We start from the raw sequence: 12,532 nt of genomic DNA on the forward strand, positions 1-12,532 counted from the left end.
GGAGAGTGCTAGTCCCCCCCCCCCATCATACAGCAGGCAGGTTACACAGAGCATACCCAGAATACAAATGGCAGTTTACTGACATAAACAAATAAATAAATAATATTGCTCTCCTCAGCAGCAAAGAACAGTTCATCTGGGCAAACATGGCAATGCCTCCACCACTCCTTACTGTCCTCAGCAGCAAGAAAGATTGTCTGCCATCCAGTTGTCTGTCATTCAACCAAGCAAGTCCCTCCCTGCAGAGGGCTTTCCCCAGACCTTTAAATTAGGTTCTTCCACAGCAGTACCCTAGTTTACTCAGCAGTGAGCCACCCTTATGGCTCCCTCTGGGTTCCAGACTGGTCAACAGAGCCATAAAATTCCATTAAGCAGAGAAGGGGAAGAACAAAATTACCAATCAGGGGCTCTCTCCTCCATTGAAGAAATTTTATGGCTAAAAAGCCCCAAATGAACTAATGTACAGCCTCTTAACTCCAACCTCTCCTGAAGCAGGCCTGTACTATAGAATAACTCCAGCAGGGTTAGGAAAAAAACATGCCCATTACACTTAGGGCATGTAGCCTTGCCCCTTCAAAATGGCAGCCATTTTCTGTCAGTAAGAGGGAAAAGGCCACAGATGAGATTCACACATACTGTTTCACAATGTTTTCCTGCTGCAGCAGCTTCCGTCTTAGTGTGAGGGGAAAACTTTTTATTCTTTGACCTTTCCCCCACCTTTGAGAAACTGAAAAAGACAGATAGAAAGCAAACAAAGTTATGGAACAGAAAATTCCAGCTTTCCCATCAATCCCTCCAACTATAAATTGCCTACATATAAATTAAAAATGTAACACAAACCAAATTACAAACCAATATATAAACCTCCTTCAATCTGCCAGCCACTCACTCATTGCAAACTACATTTTAAATTCAAATCACCACACATTCTATTTCATATATGTATATGGCCTAGGGTTGCCAACCTCTAGGTGGGACCTGGAGTTCTAAAATTACAACTGAGTCCCAGATGACAGAGATCAGTACTCCTGGAATAAATGGCAGTTTAAGAAGGCAAACTCTCTGGTATATACCATAGATTTTCAGTGAAATCCCTTCCCAAATTTCCCCTTCCACAGGAACCATTACCCAAAATATACCATAGATTTTCAGTGAAATCCCTCCCCAAATTTCCCCCCTCCACAGGAACCATTACCCAAATCGCCAGCAATTTCCCAGGCTGGAGTTGGCAGGGTTTTTAAGGCATAATAACTTAATAACACACACAGAGAGAGTTGTATTTCAAAGGCTTACAACTTTATGTTTGAGAGTTGGTGTGAGAGAGTGGTTAGAGTATCAGACCAGGATTTGGGAGACCCAGGTTTGAATTCCCACTCTGCCGCAGAAGCTTGCTTAGTGACCTTGGGCCAGTCACACATTCTCAGCCTCATCTACTCTCAGGCTGCAGTGAGGATAAAATGAAGGGGAAGAGAATGTTGTAAAGTGTTTGGGTCCCACTGGGGAGAAAAGTGGGGTATAAATGAAGTAAATAAATAAACAGAGTGGCTAATGAGTGGCCAAAAGCATGGGTGAGAGACAGATTCACTGATGGAACACCTGCACGCCTACACATTCCTGTGGGGTCTTGCAAAGCTGGGTGCCTATCTCAGTCTATCAAATGTAATGCTATGTGTGTAATATATGTTGATTGTCTGTTTTGAAAGGATGCCTCTTTAGATTTGTGTACTCACACTCTCCTAGGATTGCTAGCTCTGGGTTAGGAAATTGCTGGAGATTTTGGGAGCGGAGCCTAAGGAAGATGGGGTTTGGGAAGGGATATAGGACCTCATCAGGTATGATGCCACAGAGTCCAGTCTCCAAAGCAGCCATTTTCTCCAGGGGAACTGGTCTTTGTCATCTGGAGGTCAGCTGTCAGCAAATGCAAGTCCTCCTGAGTGCAAAATCTAATTACCACCAGGAAGCAGCCGGTGGGCTTGATTACCTCTTACTGACCTCTTGCCCTGAATGTCTCCTACCACCCTGCCTTGATGCAATCACCTTTCAACTCAGTCACCACCACCCCTCCTTTAACTCAGTCAGAAGAACCAGGAAATCATAGATTCTCAACCTGTTTCCTGGACCTTACAGCTATTTCTTTAATATTCTTTTGTGGTGGTTCCTATAACTATTGCTGTTCCTCCATCCAAACTTGTACAATCTCATCCTCCCTACCTGTGCACAGGCTGTCGACTTTGCTTTTCTTTCTCTGGGACTTTGCGACATTTCCTTACCACACAGGAGCATTCCACCACTGCATTATTTTCTATTTCCTTGGGATCTTTAGTGGCTCTGCATAAATTCCCCAACTCTCAGTCTCTGGATCATCAGAACAGACAATTTACACTACCCAGCTGAGTAGAATAGGGTTGCCAATGCTCCCTCTAAGCTGTGGAGTCCTGTGAGCAAAAATTCTACTTTGTGAGCTCCTGGCATTAAAGTTGTGAGCAAGTGATTTGGCTACTGCATATAAATTAGTTTGCTCTGGAGCCCTCCTTCCTGAGCTAAGACAAAAATCTTTGAGCTGGAGGCTAAAAAACTGGGAGCTAGCTCACACTAAGTCAGCTTAGAGGGAACACTGGTTGGCAACCTTCAGGTGGGGCCTGGAGATATCCCAGAATTACAACTGATCCACCGACTATAGAGAGCAGTTCTCCCAGAGAAAATGTCTGCTTTGGACTTGGAGGGTGGACTCTACGGCATTATATCCCACTGAGCTCCCTCGCCTCCCCAAGCCCCACTGAGCTCCCCAGGGCTTCAACCAAAAATCTCCAGGAATTTCCCAACCCAGAGTTGGCAGACCTAGCTGACTGACTCCTTCTCTCACCGTGGACTTAGACTTTTCATTCTTTTCCTCTTTAAAACCTCTCATTTCCCCTTAAATCCCCTAGGCTGACAACCTCCCAGTGGTGCCTGGAAGTCTCCCGCAATTACATTTTTCTCCCCTGGAGAAAATGGCTGCTTTGGAGGGTGAGCTCTGTGGCATTGTACCCTGCCAGGGCCCTCCCTTCCCAGGCTCCACCCCCAAATCTCCAGGAATTTCACAGCCCAGAGCTGGGAGCCCTGCCTCTCACCCAGTCCTCCCTGTGGCCCTTCCCTGACACAGAATTCTCATTCAGAATTCTCATTCCCTTTCTCTGATATAACTCTTCATACACACATCCTTCTGAACACAACAGTTTCACTCTTCTTCTTCTTGAGTACCTTTCCAATTCCTGTAGCAGCCTATTTCCCTAAATAAACTCTAAAACTTGTTTTGGGAAAGATCTGGTTGCTTTTTGTTACTGACAGAGGAAGAAGAGGAGTTGGTTTTTATACCCCACTTTTCTCTACCTTAAGGAGTCTCAATGTAGCTTACCAATCACCGTTCCCTTCCGCTGAGAGAGCTCTGAGTGAACTGTGACTGGCCTAAGGTCACCCAGCAGGCTTCATGTAGAGGAGTGAGGAATCAACCTGGTTCTCCAGATTAGAGTCTGCCGTTCTTAACCACTATACCACGGTGGCATTCTGATTGTTTGCACTATCCAGGTAAAGATACCTAAACCACATGTTCTGCTCCCCTCCAATTGGCAAGTATTTCAGTTTTCCAAGCTAGCCAGGCTGTGGTAGTGAAAAGAGTCTCCCCCCCAAAAAAAACACTGAGCATTCCCTCGAGTTATGATTGAGTGTCCCAAACCCAAGTTAGAGAGTCTACACAAGTGACAACACCATATTAAAGTCAATGTGTTAGTTTAGCTATGTGGACAGCAAAGTCTATAGTATAAAACAGTTTCTGAAAATATATATATTATTTGCTGGCTTATCACACACTCCCTAGATTTATAATAGCAATTTCCATTCTTATAAAAACAAGATAATGCTATTGAGATATAAGAAGAGGGAGAGCCAGAGACTATGTATGCCCCAGAAAGTTAGCTGTTGTCTTCAGTGGATCCAGATTCTCAGCCTGTGCTTTCAAACTTCTTTTATCTCATTGAGGTACCAGCACTCTAATAATGACACATTTTTAAAAAAATATTTATAGTCAGCAGCAGCTCCCCAAAATCCAAGTTTAATTTAAAAAAACCACAGTCTATTGCTTAGGGATATGCAAGGTGGTGAAAAGGTGGGTTTCATTTTGTATGGATAGGCTAATTTATGTAGGGAACTTTTTTCTCCAGCTGTTGTCCTTGGCTGTCCCTCTTTTACATTAATATCTCCAGAAAATATCATGAAATGCTCATGCAGACCTAGATTCTTATATACAGAAAAAAGGACAAAGTGACACTGTCTAGAGATGCTTTTGCTAGATTTATTTCATAAATTTTCCTCCAGTACTCTTGATAAGTATGTACACTGGGAACTAAATGGTACTATAAATATGAACTATTTCTCTAATATTGGCATGCATCCAACCGTGCAGTTCCTCTGAAAGAGCGGCTTTTTTGTCTGTGAAAGAAGGATGATTTCCACCGCTTCTCCATTCTCACTGCTGATCCCTACTTCCAAGAGGGGGAAGCAGCAAAGTCCCACTCTGTGAATCAGCTACCTGCCACTCTCTGACTGCATTTCCTCTCCAGATACAACAGGGCCAATCAAGTCACTTGACGTTTCCCCTTAAATCAAACCGATCAGCACAAATGTCCAAAAGGGTTCTGTTCAACTGTATGTGTCATCTGTGAATCAGCTACCTGCCACTCTCTGCATTTTCTCTCGAGATACAACAGGGTCAAAGTCACTTGAAGTTTCCCCTTAAACCAAACCTATCAGCACAAATGTCTTAAAAGGGTTCTGTTCAACTGCATGTGTTAACTCTCCTTCACATTCAGAGTCCTTGAAGAGGAAGAAAGCCATGGAAAATGCCTTGCGTGCATTTTTTTAATGCCATGTGCCCCACATTTTCATGCCATGCCTAGGATTATCCAAATAAATGTTAAAATGAAATGAAAAATTTTGAATTAAGATAACTGATGATGGAGATAGGTAATGGAAATTAGTATGTTCCATAAAGTAGGGGCTTACATTGCAAAGTTCTTAAATAACAGTATATCATTAACACCTTAAAGATGTGATATTGTGTGACAAAAGCTTTTGTGGCCTAGAGCTCACTTTATCAGATGCATGTCAACTGCCAGACATCCATGCATGCCATTGTATGGAGAGCGTTTTCTTTTTTTAAAAAAAAGTGAGGTGAAAAGGCCATAAAATGCAGGAGGGGTCGCCGGTCAAATGTATTACAAACATTGACGGTCAAATGTACACAAGATAAGAAGAATACCCGTTTGGATATCGGCTATGCTAATTTGATACCTTGAATGAGAAAGAAGCCCACAGTCCCGCGGCAACAGCATGCGCGCCGGCCAATTCTAGTTGAGCAATTGCAGTTAAATGAGAGCTAGTCGCTGCCCAGGCTCGGCGGCAGAGAGTGCCAGGCGCTGCCGAAGCCTAAGTGCGGCAAGCACCAGGCTTGGGTCACAAGAGGAAGGGGGCGGAGCTTATGCAGACGGGCAGGTGGAGCGCGTGACTGGCTCCTGGGAATGCGGGAAGAGAGAAACAGCGACTAGCGAGCGGGACGCCGGTTGTTCGGGGGCTGGCCCCGCCCAATAGCAACCTGGCTGGGGAGAGAGAGACGTTGCGCGCGCGCGCGCGCCTGTTCGTAACGCCGTACAGCTGAGGAAGGCTTCTCTGCGGCTCTTTCCAGCCACAGCCACTAACACAACCCTCCCCTCGCCCCCAGCTGCAGCGCAACCGGAGTCTGGCTCGCTCCGCTTGTTCCCTGCGTCCTCCAAGGGGTTGCGGATGGTCGCTTGTGCGGAGGCCCATCGCCTCAGCCGGGAAACGAGCGCTGCCGGAGGAGGAGGAGGAGGAGGCCTCTCTGCCGAAGCCTGGCAGCAGGAGCGCGCGTTTCTCCTTGGAGGAATTGGGCAGGAGCTCGGGTGCCTTCGTCGGCTTGAGCCCCGCGCGCCGCGATTTGGAGAGGGGCAGGATCTAGTCATTCGCGCGTGTCTTTTCAGCCGGGAGGGGGTGCGTCGGCAGCGCAGGGGCGTGTTCTCCGAGGCTTGGCGGCGCTCCGGATAGCACCAGTCCAGAGGGTGCGAGTCCCCAGGAGGCTTCGCTGAGCGCGGTCCCCGAGGGCTGTTTCGCCGACGGCGGTGCTTGCACAGCCGATCCCGTCGCATTGATAATGCGGGACCTTTCCTTGTAGGCTTGATTAAGAGGCGGGGGGGGGTCTATGTGCGGGAGGCGTTCGCGGTTTAAAGGGGAGCCGAGAGGCCCTTCCGCGCTCCGTGCCAGGTAGATCGGCCCTCCTCTGGATTTCCCCGCGGTGGTAGGGGGGGGGGGGGGCGTTTTCCTGCAGCCGGATCCTTCCAGGGGCTCGAATGCAGTGAGACGGCGCTGCTGCCGGCTGGTGGTGAGCTTGGGCGCGCCCAGCCGCCGCGGGTGCCGCTGATGCTGGCTGAGGTCACCGCTGTGCTCGTCTCCGCGTCCCCGGCCGGTCGTGCCTCGGCGGCTGGCTGTTTTTCCCCACCGCCGAAAGCAGCTGATCAGGGCTGAAGGGGGGGGGATGCCGCCGCCTCCGTCGTCGTTTCTGCCTCCGTCCCCCTCCGATGCCTCTAGCTGTGGCCGGGGCTTGTATCTGGGTTTAGCTGGGTCTTGGGAGCCACCTCCCGGGCTGTGCGTGGTTTAAGGCGAATCGAACCTCGGCGCGAGCCCGGTCGGGCTGCCTTTGTCTTGGCCGGAGCATGTGGGTGAATCCGGAGGAGGTGCTGCTGGCGAACGCCCTGTGGATCACGGAAAGGGCCAACCCGTACTTCATCTTGCAGAGAAGGAAGGGGCACGGAGGAGATGGAGGCAGCGGAGGGCTCGCTGGTAAGGGCACGCGTGCGCTAATGTGGAGGGGAGAGTTGTGTGTCTTCTCCCTTGGGAGGGGCCACTTTGAATGTCCGAACGCTGTGGATCCCTCCCTCTTGGATGGTTGTTCCTATGCGTGCTTCATTTGACTGACATCTAATACCTTGGTGCAGGAGCCGCACATGCCACACGGCCACCATTCACTTAGGATGTGTTTACTTGGGTGTGCAGTGGTCCAGGCTGGCCCAGCCTCATTAGATCTCAGAAGCTAAACAGGATTGGCCCTGGTCAGTATTTGGATGGGACACCAACATGGAAGGCCAGGGTTGTTACGCAGAGGCCGGCAATGCCAAACTACCTCTGAGCATCTCTTGCCTTGAAAACCCCAGGGCCTTAATGCCACCTTTCATCATCCACCACAGTGGCCACTCAGGCAGTAAATCCTGTTTAGTTGCCTGAATATGTCTTTGCCATTTTATCATGTGGATGGCTGCATAATCTGCATCTCAATAAAGCTGGAAAGAGGATTGTCTACTGATTTTTTAAAAAATCTGCAACACTCTAGAAATCCTGTGGGAACATCCCAATGGATAGAGTCCAAGAAGGTACTGCTGGAGAGTTAAATAGAGTTAAAATAATATTAATCATGCTTATGGAACTTGAACACTCTGATCCTGTGCACACTTACTTAGGAGTAAGATGCACTGAACTTAGTAATATAGATGTTTTTCCTGTTTTTCTTTGAAAGGGCTGTAAATGTTGGTCATTGCTCATCTTATTTTGGAGTTGCCATGCTGGGAATGAAAACATAGGAACTTGTTAAGGTCACACAGTGAATGGACCTTCCAAGTCCAGTTCTGTAGTCATTGGCGCACTCTGCTTCTTTCTCTGACTAAGATCAAATCTATCTGGCTCATGTGAGCTAGGATAATTTCCCAAACATCAGTTTCTGTGGCTTACAGTAATAAATGAACAATGGAGCAAGGACCATTTTCATTACTGAATTTTCAGTTCATTCTTTCAGTAGGCTACATGTGTGCATGGTTGGGTTATGGAGAACTGTTCCAAGACCAAATGAAAATCGAACCAAGAACATTAAGTCAAATGCCAGGAACGTGTGGCACTTCTCACTTTTATGCTTGTTGATGTTCAAACAGAGATTAACATCATTTGCCTGGGCCTGCCTTGGTGGGGAGGGTGGAGTATAAATTGAATAAAATATATTCTCAGAAAATGGTAAATCATGACTCATTTAGCCGTTTTAAACTTCTGGCAGAATTGCTGTTGCAGCAAAAACTATTCGAAAGGTTGATACATATAGTGGCATGATCTTTTGTTCCCCCCCCCCCAAAAAAAAACTTAACACCACGTTAGCAATATGTTCCTATGCAGGCTTTGTTGTTCAGTCGAGTCCGACTCTTCACGACCCCATGGACCAGATCACGCCAGGCCCTCCTGTCTTCCGCTGTCCTCTGAAGTTGGCTCAATTTCATGTTTGTTGCATCGATGACACTGTCTAACCATCTCATCCTTTGCCGTCCCCGTCTTCTTTGACCTTCAATCTTTCCCAGCATCAGGGTCTTCTCCAGGGAGTGCTCCCTTCTCATTTGGTGGCCAAAGTATTTGAGCTTCAGTTTCATTATCTGGCCGTCCAGGGAACAGTCAGGGTTGATTTCTTTTAGGATTGACTGATTTGATCTTCTTGCAGTTCAAGGGACTCTCAAGAGTCTTCTCCAGCACTAATGCAAGCTTAGACCCATGTCAGTGGAGTAACTCTGCATAACTCTGTCAATCTTTTATACTTTAAGATGCTCTTCATTGGTCTTATCCTGAACTTGACATCCCAGATTCATTGTTCCATGGAGATGTAATAGAAGAATCATTAAATGTTTACAGTAGTTGCGATCATGCATGCAACTACAGTTGCTCACCTAAGGCATTTGCTGCTTCCATGGTATCATGGAAGCAAGAAAATCAGATTTTTGTTTTTTTACATCTGTATGGCTGTGCTTTATATGGATGTCCGTTGTATAATTCAGTCTTGGTTGTAGAATACTAGCAGTAAAATTCGGATGGTATCTACAAGTATTTAATGTTTGAGATGGCCCTAAAAGTATGAAAACCAGGGAGGAGGGGGGCAGGTGAGCTTGATAGAATGTTAATACATTTTGCAATACAGTGTTATTAATTTTAGCCTATTGAGGCAGCCTGTGTATGTATGCGTATTTTGCTTCAAGTGTCTTGGAAAGGCTTGTTTTTGTTTTTCGGTAAGGTTTTTCCTTTAACAACTGGCATTCTGTATTATGATTCCTTCACACAAAGTGACAATTCTGTCTCCCCCCCCCCCCCAATCATTGTGGTTTGTCATTTGCATTATACTTCCCTTGGGCAATTACCAGCATGAAAAGTGCAGAAATTAATCATAACCCCCTTCCAACTTCTGCTTCCCTCCCTCACACTCATTATCAGCATTGATCTTTCATAACTCAAACAGTTGCAACGGAACTGCATAATAGCTTATTAAGATCCCCTTTTCTAATTTTTAATTCTGTAAAGTAGGGTTTTAACAAATATGGGTCACTGTAACCATGTCTGCTTCAAAAAGCTGTTTGAGGCCTTTCCAAATATACCTTGCAGAAAATATAAGGTCCCCATGGAGAACAAGAGCTCCTGTTTTGAATATGTAGAAAAACCACAACTGAACAGTGATTCAGTTTGGACTTTCTAAGTTGAGCACCAGCCACTGACTCCTGCTAGATCTGTATAACATGTTCATGAGATTTGTTGAAAGCACTATTTTTATTACCTTTCTGTAAGCCTAAAGTTCAGTCTGTAACTTCACAATAACCAGGTATTTATTGTGGAAGATTGTTTTGCCTGAGCAAGTAGGGGTGTGTGTGAGAGCGGGAGGGGGGGGGAGAGAAATTTTGGCCCTGGCTGTCTGGCCCCTAAAAGATGTCACGAAGATGTGCGAGTGAACAACAACAAAGTCTGGGCAAATGATGTCAATTTACAAGCAAAAGCAGATCTAAAAGAAGACCCAATTTGCAAGATTATTTTTTGCCTTGGGAAAGCTTGTAGTACTTCAGCGAAACCGATTTTACTGTCTAAAGGGCTTAGTTGCCTCATTTTCAGCACTTGATTAGATTAGCAGGAGCCAAATCTAAATAGTAGAGCATGTATTTTGCATTTAAAAGATCCCAGATTGAGTCTCTTACATTTTAACGAAACGAGATAACAGGTAACAAGGCAGGATGAAATTTCTTCCTCCATAGTTGCTTCTGTCAATCAATGCAGGCAGTAGATTAGATTAGCCAGTGGTCTGATTCCTGTATGTTTTTACCCAGTTTGTACTTAAATGCAATCCCAAAGAAGAGTTACTCTCTTCTAAGCCAATTGATTTAGGAGGTTGCAACACTGTTTAAGATTGTACTGTCAGCATAGAAGTAGAAACTTCTCACTTGTTGTTTGAATACATCTCTTCTTTAAGCTATGGTCCATAAGCATATGGTAATTTTTGAAATGATGCTGTAAGTGCCTACTTGTGTAAGTGTGCAGTATTGTGTACTTCAAATCCTTATTTAGTCCTGTTGTTTTTCTTTGGATTCTGTAAGTGCTCCGGCAGCATCAGCAGGGTTCCAATGTTTTTTTGGGGGAAGCTTCCATTCAGATGCTTAAGGGAAGTGAGAGCCATTGCTAGATAATGAATTGTTTTGTAAAAACAGGGTTTGTGGAGGTAGGTTCATACTGGTGTGGAGCTGTCCATTGCAGCCTTGGTGTTTAGCTTGACACAAACTGGACAGAGAGCACCTGCACAAGTATATGCCATAGTTTATTTTAAGATAATTAGATGGCATATTTTTTCATGGGGAATCTGGCATAGTGGCAGCATTGGAAAGCATATACAAAGCTAGTCTGTACAAAAATAACTTATACAAAGGCATACATAATAAGAAAGATAAATTTACAGAAAAATTAGTGTTTACATATGTAACGACTAGTTAATATTTAGAGAAGCACATTGATGTCACTGTAAGTTTTGTAGCTTCTGAGTAATAAATATATTTTTGGAGATCACAGCAGAACTGGCAATTGGTGTGTGTTCTTATACCAAGAGTTTTATATATATAAAAAAAACCCAATCAGCCATGGTTCGTGCACAGTTCCTGAATGAGCAGATTTTCATACAGGTCTTCAAAGTAACTGAATTACTTAGAAATCTGTTTGTCAGCCATTAAAGTATTGCCACTGCAGAGGACTTTTATTCTAAAACAAAGCTTTGATACAGAAGATAAGTCTGAATTTGAATGACAACTTTGGTCTTTGACCAAATAATATATTCTAAGCATTGACAAATCTTTTCAAAATTCAGAAGTATTTGTTTTTTTCCCAGTTTTATGAAAAAGTTTTGCTTAGTTGGTAACATATGGCTTAGTGTGGCAGCATTATGGAGATGCTACATCTTGAACTTGTGTAGCATTATTAGGTACACTGAGATAAAGGTTTGAGGATGCTGTATTTTGTAATACCTTGAATGAGTTTAGAAGTGGTCTCAGCTGCCAACATTTTAACTGCAGGAGTAAATTTAAGAGAATTTGACAGGAGAAATTAAAAGAAGTCTTGAAATCATTACAGCGGATAAATCAATTAGGTATCATGAGATCATAAATATTTTTTTTTACTCTAGCCAGCGTACTCTTGTTACTCCATTCCTTATCAGGGATCAATAATGGAATCATGGAATGCAAAAAGAATCTGTCATGTTCTTAAAGATTGACAGAATATTTTATGGAAAACAGTCTTCAGTGGATGCCAGACATGCCTGATACAGTCTGGTCTTGCTGAAAAGACCATGCTCCACCCGCATTCTGAGGATTCTCTATTTCTCTGACATCACCACCATGAACGCAGAGGCATTCACACTGGGAGCAGAGCTTCCACACAGGACTTTTATGTAGACTTTTCTCCAGCAGTTAGTGTTTTCCCTCCATCCTCTCCCTACCATGGTGCTAGAGGGGATTCTTTTTCAGCTTTAATTTTTAAAAAGTAATTCCTGGACATTCAGATGAACTAGTAGAACATTGTCTAAAAGCAGCTAACTCTATATACATATGTATTTATTTACTGCGTTGTGCTCCGCATTTCTCCCAAATGGGGACCCAGAGCAGCTTACATTGTTCTCCTCTCCTCCATTTTATTTTCACACTGGCCTTAAGACATAGGTTAGGCTGAGAGGGTGTGACTGGCCCAAGGTCTCTGAATCTCAGCAAGCTTCCACAGCAGAGTGAGGATTCAGACCTGGGTCTCCGGGTTCCTAGTCCAGCACTCTACCCCCACTACATTGGCACTCAAAACGTAATGAGATGTTTCTGATTAAAGGAACTTAGGTATGAAGGATTGAAAGTTTTCTTGACCCATTTGGTATTTTGGGAGTGGCTGATGCTAGAGTATGCTGAAGCTTGTTTATGGACCTGATCATAGTCTTAGATGGGAGGGAACTGGAAGACACATATGAGCAGATATAAATGAGGATATAAATATAATTATAATAACTGTGTTTTAATTCTGATTATTAAACAAAAGTTATGCTGCAGGCCACCATTATGGTTGTCACAAGTAATTAGCTTCTTCCAATCTTCCTGCTTTGTTGCAAATTAAAATGAAC

At 44.6% G+C, this 12,532-nt stretch overlaps 1 protein-coding gene across 1 annotated transcript in view; it reads left to right on the top strand.

The window, feature by feature from the left end:
- The first annotated feature begins 6,538 nt into the window (after positions 1-6,538).
- The window catches only part of TBC1D9 (TBC1 domain family member 9), a 61,622-nt gene continuing 55,628 nt past the window's right edge, over positions 6,539-12,532 (top strand). The window contains exon 1 of the mRNA XM_015411609.1: positions 6,539-6,885. Within this exon, the coding sequence (XP_015267095.1) occupies positions 6,759-6,885 (127 nt within the window). The 5' untranslated portion in view covers positions 6,539-6,758. The remainder of the gene's footprint in view (positions 6,886-12,532) is intronic.

Source organism: Gekko japonicus, unplaced genomic scaffold (assembly GCF_001447785.1).
Source record: "Gekko japonicus isolate JY-2015 unplaced genomic scaffold, Gekko_japonicus_V1.1 scaffold11, whole genome shotgun sequence".
Taxonomy (NCBI): domain Eukaryota; kingdom Metazoa; phylum Chordata; class Lepidosauria; order Squamata; family Gekkonidae; genus Gekko; species Gekko japonicus.